We start from the raw sequence: 17,891 nt of genomic DNA, 5'->3' as shown, positions 1-17,891 counted from the left end.
CTCAAAACTACTGCTCCCAAAGGACATTTTGACATTTTTGATCGTGCAGTGGGGAGGGGGTGGGTTGGTACTGACATTTAGTGGGTACAAAGGCCTGAGATGCTGCCTACACAATGCACAGGGCAGTCTCCCAACAACGAAGAACTATCTAACCCAAAATGTCAATAGTGCCAAGGTTGAGAAACCTTGATTTAGAGTAATGTTTAAAGTGATGCTATTGTTTTTCCAATATATCATGTCTTTCCCATAATCTCAGATATGGCTGCTTCTAGCATCACAACTTTGTGACCTTACTGACAACTTCCAAAGACCAAGTTCCTTTCATATGTATGTGTCTTGCAAGTTCCTTTCTGATTACATGTGAAACTGTGCCCGACAGGGTTAAAGAAACTAGTAACTAACAGAAATCTTGAGCTTGTCTTGCAGGGCAGCCGATAAGGAAACAGTTTGCTATAATCCCCTCTACTTATACAACTTGCTGGAACAGGTTGGAACCAATATGGCTGACTGGAGCCTGTACAAAATAGACTTACTAGCCCAAGGAGCAGCCCTTTGATGTCACAGCCTGAATTCCCACAGCTTGTTTTATACCAACTCCTGAATCTGCATGTGACCCTTGAAGCAGCATGAAGAAGCAACAGCTCACGACCAAGAGATTTTCTAAACGCTTCTTCGTTTCAGCCAATCACTGTCCAGCCCGAAACTCCACTTCCAAAATCTCTCCCTTAAATCTACTGCTGCGAAGCAAGTATTGGGAGACAGAGTTGAGCCCATCTTCCGTCCCCTTGCAAGGCTGCTTGGCAATACATCTTTCTTGCTACAAAAATCCAATGCTTGGGTGTTTGGTTTTACGTTGTGTGCAGGCAAATGCAGCCAGTTTAGTTTGGTAACATGTGATGTCACTTAATACACAAGAAACGGGCAAGATATGGCATCCTCAGGGAGCTGTGCCTCACTCATTCCTATCCGTAGACTTGCCTTCTTTCAACAACGCAAGCAAAAAGAAGGATTCATTTGGGTTGGTTCCAAGTCCTTGCTTTTGTGAATAGTGCCACAATATACATGCATGTGCATGTGTCTTTATAACAGCATGATTTATAATCCTTTGGGTATATACCCAGTAATGGGATGGCTGGGTCAAATGGTATTTCTAGTTCTAGATCCCTGAGGAATCACCACACCGACTTCCACAATGGTTGAACTAGTTTACAGTCCCACCAACAGTGTAAAAGTGTTCCTATTTCTCCACATCCTCTTCAGCACTTGTTGTTTCCTGACTTTTTAATGATCGCCATTCTAACTGGTGTGAGATGGTATCTCATTGAGGTTTTGATTTGCATTGCTCTGATGGCCAGTGATGATGAGCATGTTTTCACGTGTTTTTTGGCTGCATAAATGTCTTCTTTTGAGAAGTGTCTGTTCATATCCTTCGCCCACTTTTTGATGGGGTTGTTTGTTTCGGTCTTGTAAATTTCTTTGAGTTCATTGTAGATTCTGGATATTAGCCCTTTGTCAGATGAGTAGGTTGCAAAAATTTTCTCCCATTCTGTAGGTTGCCTGTTCACTCTGATGGTAGTTTCTTTTGCTGTGCAGAAGCTCTTTAGTTTAATTAGATCCCATTTGTCAATTTTGGCTTTTGTTGCCATTGCTTTTGGTGTTTTAGACATGAAGTCCTTGCCCATGCCTATGTCCTGAATGGTATTGCCTAGGTTTTCTTCTAGGGTTTTTATGGTTTTAGGTCTAACATTTAAGTCTTCAATCCATCTTGAATTAATTTTTGTATAAGGTGTAAGGAAGGGATTCAGTTTCAGCTTTCTACATATGGCTAGCCAGTTTTCCCAGCACCATTTATTAAATAGGGAATCCTTTCCCCATTGCTTACTTTTGTCAGGTTTGTCAAAGATCAGATAGTTGTAGATACGCGGCATTATTTCTGAGGGCTCTGTTCTGTTCCATTGGTCTATATCTCTGTTTTGGTTCCAGTATCATGCTGTTTTGGTTACTGTAGCCTTGTAGTATAGTTTGAAGTCAGGTAGCATGATGCCTCCAGCTTTGTTCTTTTGGCTTAGGATTGACTTGGTGATGCGGGCTCTTTTTCGGTTCCATATGAACTTTAAAGTAGTTTTTTCCAATTCTGTAAAGAAAGTCATTGGTAGCTTGATGGGGATGGCAATGAATCTATAAATTACCTTGAGCAGTATGGCCATTTTCATGATATTGATTCTTCCTACCCATGAGCATGGAATGTTCTTCCATTTGTTTGTATCCTCTTTTATTTCATTGAGCAGTGGTTTGTAGTTCTCCTTGAAGAGGTCCTTCACATCCCTTGTAAGTTGGATTCCTAGGTGTTTTATTCTCTTTGAAGCAATTGTGAATGGGAGTTCACTCATGATTTGGCTCTCTGTCTGTTATTGGTGTATAAGAATGCTTGTGATTTTTGCACATTGATTTTGTACCCTGAGACTTTGCTGAAATTGCTTATCAGCTTAAGGAGATTTTGGGCTGAGACAATGGGGTTTTCTAGATATAAAATCATGTCATCTGCCAACAGGGACAATTTGACTTTCTTTTTTCCTAATTGAATATCCTTTATTTCCTTCTCCTGCCTGATTGCCCTGGCCAGAACTTCCAACACTATGTTGAATAGGAGTGGTGAGAGAGGACATCCCTTTCTTGTGCCAGTTTTCACAGGGAATGCTTCCAGTTTTTGTCCATTCAGTATGATATTGGCTGTGGGTTTGTCATAGATAGCGCTTATTATTTTGAGATACTTCCCATCAGTACCTAATTTATTGAGAGTTTTTAGCATGAAGGGTTGTTGAATTTTGTCAAAGGCCTTTTCCGCATCTATTGAGATAATCATGTGGTTTTTCTCTTTGGTTCTGTTTGTATGCTGGATTACGTTTATTGATTTTCGTATGTTGAACCAGCCTTGCATCCCAGGGATGAAGCCCACTTGATCATGGTGGATAAGCTTTTTGATGTGTTGCTGGATTCGGTTTGCCAGTATTTTATTGAGGATTTTTGCTTCAATGTTCATCAAGGATATTGGTCTAAAATTCTCTTTTTTTGTTGTGTCTCTGCCAGGCTTTGGTATCAGGATGATGCTGGCCTCATAAAATGAGTTACGGAGGATTCCCTCTTTTTCTATTGATTGGAATAGTTTCAGAAGGAATGGTACCAGCTCCTCCTAAAATGTGGCACATATACACCATGGAATACTATGCAGCCATAAAAAATGATGAGTTCATGTCCTTTGTAGGGACATGGATGAAGCTGGAAATCATCATTCTCAGCAAACTATCGCAAGGACAAAAAAACCAAACACTGCATGTTCTCACTCATAGGTGGGAATTGAACAATGAGAACACATGGACACAGGAAGGGGAACATCACACACCAGGGACTGTTGTGGGGTGGGGGGAAGGGGAAGGGATAGCATTAGGAGATATACCTAATGCTAAATGACCAGTTAATGGGTGCAGCACACCAACATGGCACATGTATACATATGTAACAAACCTGCACGTTGTGCACATGTACCCTAAAACTTAAAGGATAATAATAAAAAAAAATTCTTACTTTAAAAAAAGAAAAAAAAAAAAAAAGGGTTCAGGCCGCTCTGGGAGGCCCAGCACCACCCAGCACAGGTCAGTACAGTATCCCGCCTCGCGCCCGACTCCACCTGGCGAGCAGGGAGGAGCCAGGCTCACGCGAGGCGTGGCATCTCGCCCCTCGCTGCATTGTGCTTCCGGCCTCATCTTTCTGCATCCGGGGTATGAGAACCCACAACCAGGCTGACCGGATCCGGAAGTGGATTGCGAGCCAGGAGGAGGAAGCCGGCGGTGGCCCCGTCAGCAGCCGGCTGCTGAGAGGCCGGTAGGCGGCGGCGGTCCCGAGGGGCGGCGGCCGCGCTGCTCCCTGAGAACGGGTCCCACGGCTGGGCAGGCGGGCGGCCTGAGGGCGCGGAGCCATGAAGCTGTACAGCCTCAGCGTCCTCTACAAAGGCGAGGCCAAGGTGGTGCTGCTCAAAGCCGCGTACGATGTGTCTTCCTTCAGCTTTTTCCAGAGATCCAGGTGAGCGGCAAAGGCTGGTGGGCCGTGGCGGTAGGGCGGAGAGGACTGGGGTGGGGGTCCGAGTCGGAGTGGGCCTGGGGTCTGGGGAGGCATCAGGGAAGGGTCGAGGAGGCAGGAGGGTAGGGGCAGGGCGGGGTGGCCGAGTGCCCGGGGTCTGAGAAGGCTGGAGTCCGAGTCAGGGGCGGGGCGGGGCGGGGAGGGGAGGGCCCGGGGTCTGCTGTCCGGGCTTGGTCTCCTGTAATGGAATGTGGCCGTGGACTGTAACTTTGAGGAACCAACATTCGCCCTTAAAGAGCTTATACCATTCTAGAATATAGTTCTCTACTCAGTGCTTTTCAAATTTCTGTGGTGTAAAAATTTTAAGGGGACTGTGAAGTAGTGCAGATTTCCAAGCTTCATGCCAAGATGTTCTGAATTAGTAGATTGAGGCCTCGGTATTTATATTTTAGACCAACACCTCCCACCCAGTGATTCTGACTCTGGGAGCTTGGGTGCCACATCTTGAGAGCCATATTTTGATTTTCTTGCGGGGCTTCCCAACAATTCTGTATGAGAGATATTAATACACTTTTTTTGGTTTGTTTTTAATGGGTGAAGTCATTGAGGTACCAAGAGGTTATATCACAACCAGCTAGAACTGAAAGCCAGGTTTAACACTTTTTAATTGGACACTAGTGGTACAAAAGGATTCCACACGGAAGATGCAAATGAAGCATGGGATCTGTAGGGCTTACGGGCTTTTACTTGTTTCTGGGGCGCTTTAATTGCTGGAACGTGTTAGAAGTAACAGATACTTCCAGACCATTCGTGGGAGGGATTGGGGTGACTCAGGCCCGAAAGAAGAAGGACCCTACATGGTCGGTATCTATGGTCATCTTGTCTCAAAATCTGATAGAATCTGCCGTTTGGATTCTGTTTTCCCTGCTTCAGTGCAGCTGGTTCTTGATGAGAGTTATTTGCCGAGGACTTGCTGGATGTAAAAAAAAAAAAAAAAAAAAAAAAAGTTATTTTGTTGAAACTTTCTGCTCCTTTGAGTTCTTTTAAAAAATACTTTTAATTGTGGTAAAATGGCACACAAAATTTATCTTCACTATCTTTAAGTGTGTAGTGAGTTCATTGAAACGAAATAGATTGATAGTGTTGTGCAGCCACCCGCTGTCAATCATCTCCAGAACTCCTTTTTATCAAATTCGTGTCTATTAAACACATTCCTTTCTCCCCCAGCCCATGGCAACCGCCATTCTAATTTGTCTCTGCGATTTTGACTTTTCTGGTGACCTTAGATAGATGGAATCATATAGTTTTTGTGTGTCTGACTTATTTCATGTAGCATAATGTCCTCAAGGCTTATGCATCTTGTTGCATATATCAGAATTTCTTTCCTTTTTAAGGCTGAATAATCCATTGTATTATTCACCACATTTTGCTTATCTGTTCATCTGCCAGTGGACACCTGGGTTGCTTCCACATTTCAGCCATTGTGAATGATACTACTATGAACATCGATGTACAAATCTCTCTTCAAGACCCTGCTCGCATTTTTTTGGTATTTACCCAGAAGCGGAATTGCTGCATTATCTTTTAGCTCCTTCTTGGGGTTCTTGGTCTTTGCAGTCTTTACCATGGCCTACATTCACTGCTCTGTGTTGTTGCTTTTCTCAGATGGAACTTTTGGTGCCAACTTGGCTCTAATTCTTTTCCTTTTTCCTTCCCATTAGTACTTAAGATTCTCAGAAATTTCACTTGTAGGACTTATACCTCACCTGCTTGGGATACCCACACTAGTTTCCAATGACTAACAGCTACAACACTAAAGGGACATCTCTACTAATATGTCTTAAAACCACACATGTACCAGCTGATTTATTTATTTATTTTATTTTAGATGGAGTCTTGCTCTGTCACCCAGGCTGGAGTGCAGTGGCACAATGTCAGCTCACTGCAACCTCCGCCTCCTGGGTTCAAGCGATTCTCCTGCCTCAGCCTCCCAAGTAGCTGGGATTACAGGCGCGCACCACCACGCCCGGCTAATTTTTGTATTTTTAGTAGAGATGGGGTTTTACCATGTTAGCCAGGCTGGTCTCGAACTGAGCTCAAGTGATCCGCCTGCCTTGGCCTCCCAAAGTGTTAGGATTACAGGCTTGAGCCACCACATCCGGCCTGAGCTTGTTTCTTATAAGACCTCTTTACTTACGTCCTTTGTGCCCTATAATTACCAGATCCCAAACTTGAAAAAGTAGTTTCCCAGCTTTTTTGGCCTTTGTATACATGCTGTCACAATGCAGTTCTTCCTTTGTCTCTTTATAGCTGTATCTCAAATGCTGTCTCTAGGTTTACTGCAAAGCCATCCTTGTTTGAGGTCTTCTTTTCTGAGGGGTTATTTTGATCACTTCAGTCCCTCAAGATATTAACAAGTAATACTGTGTGTGCAGGCATTGTTCTGAGTGCTTTACACGTATTACCTTGTTTAACTGTTGCACAAATCTTGATTTTTTTGTTGTGGAGGCACAGCACACAGGCCCAGAGTCAGGCCTTCAGTTACCTATATGGCTCTGCTAGAGCCTGCTGCAGACTCCCATTTGAGCACCCTGCTCTGATGGCCCTGGTTGCCCTTTATATCACATTCCCAGTTGGAGGCTCCTTGTCAGCACCTCTTCCTCTGGCTGTACCATCTCCTGTGACTGTTCTGTTCTGGATGGATCTCTCTGTTGAGCCCATGATGGACCTTCTCCCTTTTACCCTTTGTATGAGCCATTTCCCACTTCTTTGTCTTGGATGAGCAGTTTTCCTTTTATTCCATCCAGAGTGTCTTGCGCTCGTTCTGTGGATGAGCCCCAGCAGACCTGAGCCAGCACTCACTATGGGTGTATGTGGCATTGCGAGGGTCTCTCATGTGGACACAGCCATAAATGGTTGTGCATTTCTGCCTGACAGTTTTTGCACACTATTTTTCTAGTGCAGTTCTTATAAATGTCCTGCTTCTTGGAAGTTATTGGTACCTTGAGAGCAGGACCTGCCTCTTGTGTTTCCATTGCATTCCAAATTATACACTCACCAAAATGTAAAATTGACCGTATCCTGTGGGAAAACCCCCAGAAAATTCACCTGTTTTGGTGAGCTAGGTAGCAAACAGATGGAGCTTTCATGGTGATGATGATTCATAATTATCAGTATTTGTGCTCATTTATAGAGTGTTTGTTACTAGGGATGGGAGGGAAAGGAATGAAACCAAGAAGCAATGTCTACTTAATGTATAAGCCCAGAGGTCACTTTCCACTGTGTTGGGGACAAGGTGATAAGAAGTAGGCAATAAATACATTTTGTGTTTCTTAGCGTTCAGGAATTCATGACCTTCACGAGTCAACTGATTGTGGAGCGCTCATCGAAAGGCACTAGAGCTTCTGTCAAAGAACAAGGTAAGAAGACCCTCCAACTTCTGTGCGTGTGCTGGCCTGGCTGCCATGCCTCACCTCACATAGCACCCAGCTCTCTCCTTTCTAATGGGACCCTACTCCTCCTCTAGCTTGTTCTCTCTTTCCCACCTCTTCCTTTTCCTATTTATGCAGAATTCTGTGCCCACTGTTGAAGTCTGAGCTTCCCAGATAAAATTGCCCTCAAACTTAGACTCATTTAAGATTAGGGTCCGACTCTTTTGGAGCAGTAAGCAGCCTTCATATCGTATTCTTCCCTATCCTCTCCAGAGTTGCAGACCCCTCAAAAAAGGATTTCCAGCTAGCACTGTTGAGGTACTATATGCATTCTGTGCATCGTAGATTTTTTGAGCAGGAATCTGAAAAAATTATTTTTTCTTTCTGATAATTCAGGTTTAGGCATTTATTTAGATGTGTATGTTATACAGACAGATCAGGAAAGAGTTACATGAGTTTCATCAGGTAGGGACAAAGATCATTTCACACTTACGCTAACCTCAAGTCACATGACATAGAGTTACTGAATTGATGATATAAATGTCAGTTATGATACAGGCAGGATTGACTATACACACTTTATGTGGGATCTCTGTGCTGTTAACATCATAGAAGTGAAATCGCATCACAAATATTTCAGTGTTCTTGCTCTGTTTTCCTTCAAACTGTACCTGCCCTTCCCACGTTTATTACTTAAAGACAATTCCCCCACTGACCAGGTTCTCAGTTTCTTTGGAGGGTATGCACTTTGACCCCATATTTGAATCTTAATTGGGGATGGTATACAAAATATGGAGAGCATTGGTGACAACCCCCTGTCCTCGTCCTCCTCCTCATTCTTGTTCTCATTTATCTCTGCTCTTTTCTGATTTCAGGGGCTCACCATCATTCCCTCCTCTTTTATTTGTTTTTCTGTTGTTTAGCATTGGAATCTTCTGGGTCAGATCCTTAAGGACAAGAAGGTTCTTATTTGTAAGCTGTAATCCTTACATTTCTCTTTCCTTGGGGATATGGTTAGCTGTATCAACTCTGAATCCTTTCAAAGTGATGAAAATGAACAATCCTGTGGATTGTGAATATTTTGCGGAAGACCTATACAACTGTACCTTTCAATCATATGAGGATTTTAGCACAGTGCTCTGGAGGCCTTAGCTGGCAGTGGCTAATCTTTTTCTAGACTAACCCCCCTACTCCCAGTCCCTCACCAGAGTGGAGCAAACCCAGCAGGTTGCTATAATATGGAAGACTGAGGCCCTGGGGGGTAATTTCCTGTCTTTTGGCTGCTCTGAAAGGATTTTTTAAGAAAGCAGAGGCCTCTTGGCTTGTCCAGAGTTCCCTAAGTTTGGGAGCAGCACAGAGCCCCAAGGGCTCCAAATCCCCAAGATATAGCTTGGCCTGACCCGAGCTTAAGGAATACACTTGGAAATGCTCCTGGAGCCATGTTGTCTAGGGTGTGTTTTCTGCACCACTGGCTGTTTCTTTAAGCCCTGGCTTTGCATACTGGGCCTCTGGGTATTTACTGGTCCTAAAGCAGGTGTTGGGCCAAGCTCCTGTGTGTGGCCCATTGGGCTGTGCTGCTAAGCCTCTCCACAAGACTTACCCAGAGCTACTGAGCTTCAGAGTGGCTTCATTTGGCCTAACATTGTGATGCTTTGATTTGGGGGGATTAAAAGAAGTCTGAAGCCCTCATGTCAGCATCCATGTGTCTGATCTCTTGTCTCCTTAGACTATCTGTGCCATGTCTATGTCCGGAATGATAGTCTTGCAGGTGTGGTCATTGCTGACAATGAATACCCATCCCGGGTGGCCTTTACCTTGCTGGAGAAGGTGAGTTTTTTATTTGCCTCTACTGGACTTGGATGATGAGTGGGCACATTTATGGACTGGGACAGGTGGTGATGGCAGTGCCTGAGGCATAAGGGATGAAATGATGTGTCCAAAGTCAATACATTTTTCAGCCCCCTTCCTTGCAACCCAAGAGACAATTTGGCATCCCTGTATGGGTTTCCTCCCCGGTGCTGTCCCTCATGTGACCTGGGTCTAGGCCAGTGAGTCATAGCATCTCTTCTCTGGGATGGGACCCTCGGAGACAGCTGTGCCTTGTGTTCTTGCCCCCTGTGCTTCTGCTCAAGGAGTCTCCCTCTTGAATGCCTTCACTCTCCACATCGCCTCCTGCAGTTGCTACATCCCTCTACCTTGATGTCAGTCAGTTGCACCACAGAGCTTAGCACCTAAGCATTCGTTAATTTTTTGTGTGTACGGTGCTAATTACTAATATTAACTCTTTGAAGTCAGAGGTTTCTTCCTATACCCCACAGCACCAAAATACCTCCAAACACATGGCATCTAGTGGTTTCTTAAATCCAGGGGACCTAATTCTCTTTTTTAAAAAATTTCTTTGGAAAATTAGAGGGCCAGTGCCCTTTTTTTCTGGAAATCTGTAGTTTAAAATTCAAATACCTTTATTACTCCCCAGGTGAGGTTCATCTCGGGCTGGGCATACTTTTGGTTCTCAGAATATTTAGGATATGTTTTAATGATAAAAATTTGGAAAGAACTTTAGCCTAGATTTTCTCTGTTGCCATTATATGTCCCCCTCATTCCTCCTTCCTGGGCTGTGAAGGCCAAGGAACCTCATTCAGGGTGAGGTGCTCAGGGTTGAAGCCCTGTCATTGAGACCACTGGTGAGTGCACAGTGGGAGGCTTGTTGAGACTCCTTTGTCTTGCAGGTACTAGATGAATTCTCCAAGCAAGTCGACAGGATAGATTGGCCAGTAGGATCCCCTGCTACAATCCATTACCCAGCCCTGGATGGTCACCTCAGTAGATACCAGGTAGGGTTAAAGAAAGCTTCAGCAGACACCACGTGGCCCAGAATCCATGTGAAACTGAAAAAGCCAACTGCCCTGATATTCTGGTCTAATTACTTCTGACAGCTTCTGATGCTGGTGTCCTCTCTCAAGCCTTCTGTTTGGAAAACAGAGAATCTACCTTCAGACCAGGGAACCCAAGCTCTAGGCAGGCTTTGGGTTTCTGTTACATGTTAAGCAGGTTGTGGGTTTGTTTTTTGTTTTTTGTTTTTTTTGAGATGGAGTCTCACTCTGTTTCCCAGGCTGGAGTGCAGTGGCACAATCTTGGCTCACTGCAGCCTGCACCTCCTGGGTTCAAGCGATTCTCCTGCCTCAGCCTCCTGAGTAGCTGGGATTACAGGCATGTGCCACCACACCTGGCTAATTTTTGTATTTTTAGTAGAGACATGGTTTCACCATGTTGGTCAGGCTGGTCTCGAACTCTTGATCTCCAGTGATCCACCCGCCTCGGCCTCCCAAAGTGCTGGGATTACAGGCGTGAGCCACTGTGCTCAGCCCAGGCTGTGGTTTTTAACCTGTGAAAGTCTGTCCAGCTTCCTCAGTTTTAGGTTTTGCTTACAGGTAGCACTCCAGTCCTGACTTTATTATTTTTCACTCTTTCCTAGAACCCACGAGAAGCTGATCCCATGACTAAAGTGCAGGCCGAACTAGACGAGACCAAAATCATTCTGGTAAGCAGGAAGATGGAGAGCAAGCCCAAGAACTGAGGCAGGGGTGCGATTTGCCACTGGCCAGGCATGCACAGATCCATCCTCGTTTTAATAGAATAGTAACCACGGCACTCTCCAGGAAGTGGGATTGCCCACCCCTTCCCCCACCCCGGGCATCAGACTGTCTCTCCTATACCCTTGTCTTGGTTAATGGCACCCATTGTTTCTAGGGGACCAAGCTGGGAACCAGTGGAACCCTCAAGTCTCCCTTCCTCATGGCCACTGCCTGTCTGAGCATTTACTGGGTTCCTAGGGTTTGGCTTCTGAAGACCTGGATTCCCACCCTGGTGCCTTTGTTAGGGTTTCAGGTGCCTCCACACCCCACAGGTGCCTCCCCTTGCAGTGTTTGCATTGAAGGTGAACAGATTGAAGCGCAGTGCACTGACCACAGGGCAGCTTCTGGTATATGGGCCCAGGGTTGTCACACAGGCCCCTTTGAAAAGCGCCATTTTGAGCTGAAATCTCCTGATTTGTAACTGCTGCTTCAACTCCTTTTTTTTTTTTTTAAATTTTTGCATACAAGTGGAATGTAAGCAGCCATCTGTTTTTCTCAGGTTTGTCTCTTACAGCCTTTGCCTCTAAGTGGTCCCCTTGCTTCCTGCTCACCTCCAGTCTGTCCACCAGAGAGTAGTCATTGATCTGCACAACTTAGAACCCTTCAGCAGCTCTCAGATCCGCCCCAGGATAAAGTGCAAACTAACTCACAGTCTCCTGACTGGGCCCTGTTCTTATACCCTTTCCTGCCCAGCTCACACACAGGCTCCTGAAGGTTGGGCCTTTCTGATCAGATGTCACAGTTTTGTCACTGCTTGTTTACATGTCTCCCTGACCAGCGTATGAGCACTGGGACATCTTTCCATCCTGGTCATGATACAGTGCCTAGTTTATACCATGCTCAGCAGTTGATACATACCTGGAGTGGATTGAAGCCCACATACAAAGCTTTACCATTTACACAGGCATAGCTTTAGTGTGTACATCAGCGTCTCCTGGGGTTGGAGTTGTTGGCCTGCGATGGAGCCTGGGAACCTGCATTTTATAAAAAGCATCCCAGGGGCTTCAAACGCAAGTGTGCTGACTGCACTCCAAATAACGTGGCTTTGGAATGAACGATAGCTGTGAAAGTCTCATGGTATCTGTGTCTTTTGAAACCTTGTGAGCTTTCTTACCACCTAGGTGGCATTTCTCCATTTTCTCCTCAAGCCGTCTCTTCTTTCTGTTGCTCAAGTCCTAGTCTGAGTACCATGACACCTGGGACACCCGCTGTTTCTCCTCTCCCCATGGTGGGGAGTGGATGAGTCCTATTCACCCAGCCTCATCTAGCTGCAGTTGTAAAATCTAGATGATTGGTGTGCATATCTGAATCAATTAACTTTTTGTGTTAAAAATTTGAGTCGCCCAGCTGTGTGTAGGGATGAAGGATGTTCTTGCTGGCTCCTTGTTCTATGGCACTTCATGTGTGCATCCAGCTGCTGCAGCAGTGGTCATCTGGGGAGAGAAGTGAGCTGCTGCTTCCTGAGGGCCCTGGCAGCAGAGCTGCTGGCTCTTGTGAGAAGGGGTCCATCTCTAGACCCCTTCCCGTGGGGTCAGTGTTTTCATTTCCTAAGTCAGAGTTTGTAGTGATGACATTTAGGACATAGCCCATTTAGAAGGCAGGACATGTTCTGTCATAGTGCTGTCTGGTATATATTTGGGGCATGTATGTAACTTAGAATTTTCTAGGAGCCATATTTTAAAATGATAAAAGGAAAATAGGTAGAATTTAATTTAATTATATATTTTACTTAACCCAATATATCCAAATACAATTTTTCCAACATGTAATTGGTATAAAACTTATTTTTTTTTCAGTATAAAACTTACTAATGAAGCATGTGTGAGTTTGCATCTGAAATCTGGTGTGTCTGTACTCAGAGCACTGCTCAGTTTGGACTTGCCTCACATCAAGTGCTCAGTAGCCATTTCCCACCGCCTTTGTTTCCTGTGGCTGCTGTCAACAGAAACCCTAAAATATTTGCTTTTAACAAATAGCCCTGTGGGCCTCGCTGGTGTCTTTTGGGGCTCTGAGGGTCTGTCCCAGGCCTTTCTCCAGCATCTGATGGCTGCTGGCCGTCCTTGGCGTTCCTTGGATTAGAGGTGCATCACTCCAGGCTCTGCCTCTGCCGTCACGTGACCTTCTCTGTGTGTGTTTCTGTTTCTTACCAGGACATCAGTCATGGAATCAGATGCTACCCTAATCCAGTATTACCTCTTCCTAACTAGTTACATCTGCCAAGACCCTATTTCTAAATAAGGTCACATTCAGAGATTCTGGGGATGTTAATTTCTGGGGCGTGGCTGGGGTTGGGGGGTGCGGTGCGGGTCACTATCCAACCCAGTACAATCATATAGTGCCCAGCTACTCTTTTTTCCAAAGCTCCGTGCACACGCGCATGTGCGTGCACACACACACACAAATGTATATATAAATGTGTGTGTATGTATATATATGAGTTTTCCTGGAGTGCTGGTTATCTAAGCCTGTGCTGGGGACAGGTTTTTGGGAAGTCTGCTACATCCCAGTTAGATCTTCTAGATTTCACGGGAATGTCACCAGGTTCTGTTCCATCCACTTGGACAGTAACTATTCTTGGACCGAGTCTTGACACCTAGAGGTGAAGTTTATGTGTGTTGGAAAGGAACCCAGGTAAGGCGCTTTCCCCCATGACTGAGATATGAGGGGCTCGTGTCAGGGTACGTACTGAACAGAGCTGGATTCTCTTTTCTCTTTTGTCCAGCACAACACCATGGAGTCTCTGTTAGAGCGAGGTGAGAAGCTAGATGACTTGGTGTCCAAATCCGAGGTGCTGGGAACGCAGTCTAAAGCCTTCTATAAAACTGTGAGTACCCAGCACCTGCTGCCTTCTGGGTGTTCTCTCTAGAGAGCAGTTGCAGCTTGCTGCTTCTGGCACTCTCCACTATGAACAGGTCTTTCTTAGACTATTGAATCATGGTGGATGATTCCTTGTGCAGCAAGAGCCTAAGGTGAGCGCCTCAGGCCCAGGTGGTTGGAGGCAGTTCACTTGGGCGCCGTTGGAGTCGATGCAGGCCGAGGCCTTGTTCCACTCCTGCCTCTGCTCTGCCCTCTGCTGCTCTGGCTGATTTCTGAACTCCTACCCCCAGTCCAGGAAGGCTGGTTCAAGTTCTGATCACCAGAGATTTACTGTTGAATCTTATTCCTCTTTCTGCTGAGTAGACATAAGTCTTTAAGATGCAAGCAATTCAGCCTTCCTGAAGAGGTTCTTAAGCTTTTAATTTCCCTTTGACAGAAAATATTTAATTGACAAGGATGGGTGCTGCTGACTGCCGCTTTCTCTCAGGTCAGTGCTCATGTCTTCCTATGTGGAGATGGCACTGTTAGCCCATGGTTGGACAGTCATAGGGACAAATTTACTTGGTCTGTCCACACACATTTGCTTTCATGTGCACATTGGAGGGAGATGGCTAGGTGGGATTAGGAAGACAGTCTGTGACCAGAAAGCAAGAGAGAAGGTGGCAACAGTGGTCCCCACAAACCACATCCCAAGTGGGAACCACATCTGTTGTCCTCAGGACCATCTTCTAGGAAGAAACACCACCGTGGTGGTCAGATAGCATTGTTTGAAGACAAGAGTGGGGCAAAGTTAAGATATTCTGCCAATCCCATTTGTATTATTATTGGTCCTTTGTTTGTACCTGGCCTAACTGTAGGAATTTTACTCACTTTTTGATAGCATTAATGGGGTGTGAGAAAAGAAAGGAAAAAGGATCCCAGACTAGTTTTGGAAGCCGGGGCCCGCCTTGTGCTTGGTGATGGGAATTGCTTGTGGACAGCTTCCCTCAAGGCCTCCACCCCCACCCTGTTCTAGTGCTAGTTTCTCTGGCTGGCTGTGTCCTGTGGAGCTCCCTCTGCCACGCCTGCCAGGACTGGGGCTTCCTTGACTTCGTCAGTCCTCCTGCTCAGCTCCTCTTTGTTTTTTTCCAAGGCCCGGAAACAAAACTCATGCTGTGCCATCATGTGATGCAGCCTGCCAGAGGCCCAATGCTGGAATGGCACCATCATTCACATCAGAACTGCAGCCCCTGGAAAAGAAGAGACAGCCATAGACGAGGAGCCAGAGTGGGGGCAGACTGGCCATTTTTATTTTGAAGTTCCTGGGAGAAACGGATGGTGGAAGGGTGGTGAATGTTGAAATTCATATGTGTGGTAGTGATTCTTGGAAAGAATTTGAGGTCCCCAAAGGTGTATTTTTGGGCAAATGAAACCATAAACTCCGACTGGCTTCTGTAGATGCCAAAGGGCTCTTTTTCAGCTAACCCTGGGAAGGCTCTGTAGGAGGGAGGTCGGAGCCAGCTGTTTCTCGATCTTTGGTATATCTTTGGATTTTATTTGTACATTAATGATATTAACACTCCAGTGGGGGGTGGGGAGTCCCTGATGCTAGGGCTGGGGTGGGTGGAGTTTGAAGACTCTTGGGAAAGCCTCTCCTGGGGCCACTGTTGGGGGTAGGAGCGAGCCCACCACAGTGGCCACAGGCAGGCCCCCACTTCAGGCCCAAGGCCTGGGGCGGGGGGAACAGTCACTGGGTCTCAGATTCTGAGCCTGTTGTTTAGCTACCTTTCTGCTAGGATTGGCTTCCCACAGAGGGCAGGGCCCATCCTAAGCAGCTTCCAAGTCCCACAAAGGTGGCTTGTGGGAGGATTTGGAAGGAGCTGCATTGTGGGCGGGGAGTGTGTGGATTGAGGTCGTACCAGCAAGTAGACTAGGAACTGAGCCCAGGAAAGGGGGATGTTTTCCTGGTGTTTGGGTGGTCAGCTGGGAGTGTCTATTGTCAGGGGAAGATCAAACACAGGTGCACTCAGCTGCCCAGGGCCTCTGGGACACTTGCCTTGACTTGCAACTTGCCTTGAACATCACGATCAAAGCAGCAGGTGCTGTGGTCTCTCAAAACTGATTTTTATTTGCCTCTCTGGCTGCGAGACTGCCTTGAACCGCCTGAGGCCTATGCATCTGAACAAGTGGGTCTCTCCCATGAGCACCAGGAGTGGATGCCAGCCGGCCCCGAGGATTCTCAACACCCTACCTATGGTCTGGCCAGCATAGGCTTGCTAGTTCCTTCTTGGTCAGAGGCAGCTGCATGGGGGAGGGAGGCCAAGGGTTTGGTCTAAGCTGTGCCCTGCCACCTGGCAGGAGGCCCACTCACAGCCCAAGTCATGGAAACAGGCTGGAGCAGCCCAGGAGATGGGCCCAAGATGTTCTGGGTCCCTTTGGTCCTAGTGTTATGTTCCAGTCTGCTCACCTGTGCTCAGGATGCATCCCTGGGATCCAGCACCCATGGAAGCTCCTGCTGGGATGGTGTCATCTATGAGTTTTGAACCAGTGTGGTATGGTCCTTGGGAGCTCTGCTCTGAGCTTGCCACACTGCTGAGAACGCCCACTGTCCTGACCAGAGTCTCAGTGGTCCTGACCCCCAATGTGGGCAGGGGCTGGGCAGGAGGGTGGGGTCTGCCATGGGTTCAGAGGACCCCACCTCCTGGCTGGTTTACCTGCTGCTGCCCATTTCCTCTGGGTACTGCTGGCCAGAGGACTTTAGCCTACCCCTGAAGAGCCTGTCCATGTCATTTTCCTACTGCCATAGACACCCTAAGCCCAGGGCCCCTCGAGGCCCAGACTCAGCCTGCCCACTGGTGCCGGAGACGGAGTGGAGTGGGCCTGGATCCGAGGGATGCTACCTCTCCCTTTCCCACTTGACCCTGGGGAGAGATGGGGGCGGGGAAAATGGAGGTATGAATTTGGGGTAAGAGGAAGTGAGATCTCCGCTTGCAGGTCAGCCCCTGCCTTGCAGGGCGGGCTGGCTTGACTCAGGCCCTGTGAGACAGAGGGCCCAGCCCGGCCCCGCCCACAGATCCCCTGCTCCTGTTGTGTTCTGTTGTAAATCATTTGGTAAGACTGTATTTTAGTAACTGCTGCCTAACTTCCCTGTGTTCTATTTGAGAGGCGCCTGTCTGGATAAAGTTGTCTTGAAATTTCACAGTGGTCCTGTGCTTTGTGCTTCAGGGGAACCGTTTCTTCACCAAGCCCTGCCCCTGGGGAGAGAGTGGCCTCCTGCTGTGTGCCTGCATGCCTGCCGAATGCAAGGGTCCAAGTTATCCTGACCAGCTCCTGTCCAGGAGAGGTAGCTGCAGGCCTGACTCCTTCACCTCCTTTCTATAGACCTTGCTAGCAGGAACTGTATTTTCTTTTTTGCTGTTAACCAGGTGAGGGAGCCCTGGAGTAGAAGAAGCCCTGTCATTGCTGAATCCTGTTACCTGGTCTTAGCTGCAGCCAGGAGACCCACCCTAGGAAAGCTGTCTCATAGCTGCAGAGCCGTGGGACAGGAGGCCCCATCCCCATCCTGATCCTGCTGTAGGCTTCCCGTCCTTCACCGCTGACCCCAGGGTCAATCTGAGACCACCTGGCATCCCACCAAGCACAGGTGGCAACTTTTCAGGAGCAGAGGGGGCTCCACAGGGTACCTGGAAGCTTCCTGCTTCCTGGAGGAGCCAAAGCTGACCCCTGCTTTGGTTGGGAGGTGAACCAGGAGGAAGTCAAATTCAAGTCTCACATCTCGTTTTGAGTTCAGGGAACCCTCTGAAGCCTCTGCAGCCTCCCAGGGAGGCGGGCCCAAGGCTGCTTTCAGCCTGTACTTGTGATCCTGGAAGGCAGAGACCTCTCTGACTGGCCCAGCAAGCAGCCTTGGGTAGTGCTCAGCTTTTCCTGTTCTGAGGACCTGCCAGACCTGGGGTGG

The 17,891-nt window shown here is 47.0% G+C and overlaps 1 protein-coding gene across 2 annotated transcripts; it reads left to right on the top strand.

The window, feature by feature from the left end:
- The first annotated feature begins 3,772 nt into the window (after positions 1-3,772).
- Positions 3,773-17,135, top strand: YKT6 (YKT6 v-SNARE homolog). 2 transcript variants are annotated; one of them, XM_002817993.6, is made up of 7 exons: positions 3,773-4,077; positions 7,411-7,493; positions 9,232-9,332; positions 10,235-10,339; positions 10,981-11,046; positions 13,863-13,964; positions 15,090-17,135. In XM_002817993.6, the coding sequence occupies exons 1-7, from the start codon at positions 3,974-3,976 to the stop codon at positions 15,123-15,125; spliced, it is 597 nt and encodes a 198-aa protein (XP_002818039.1). In that variant the 5' UTR covers positions 3,773-3,973; the 3' UTR covers positions 15,126-17,135. The 2 variants fall into 2 exon arrangements, with proteins under 2 accessions (XP_002818039.1, XP_054415235.1); XM_054559260.2 differs by having other exon boundaries at positions 3,789-4,077; positions 14,394-17,135.
- The last annotated feature ends 756 nt before the right edge of the window (positions 17,136-17,891 follow it).

This window comes from Pongo abelii, chromosome 6 (genome assembly GCF_028885655.2).
Source record: "Pongo abelii isolate AG06213 chromosome 6, NHGRI_mPonAbe1-v2.0_pri, whole genome shotgun sequence".
Taxonomy (NCBI): domain Eukaryota; kingdom Metazoa; phylum Chordata; class Mammalia; order Primates; family Hominidae; genus Pongo; species Pongo abelii.
The sequence above is the reverse complement of the archived record's forward strand: the minus strand, read 5'-3'. Positions and strand labels throughout refer to the sequence as shown.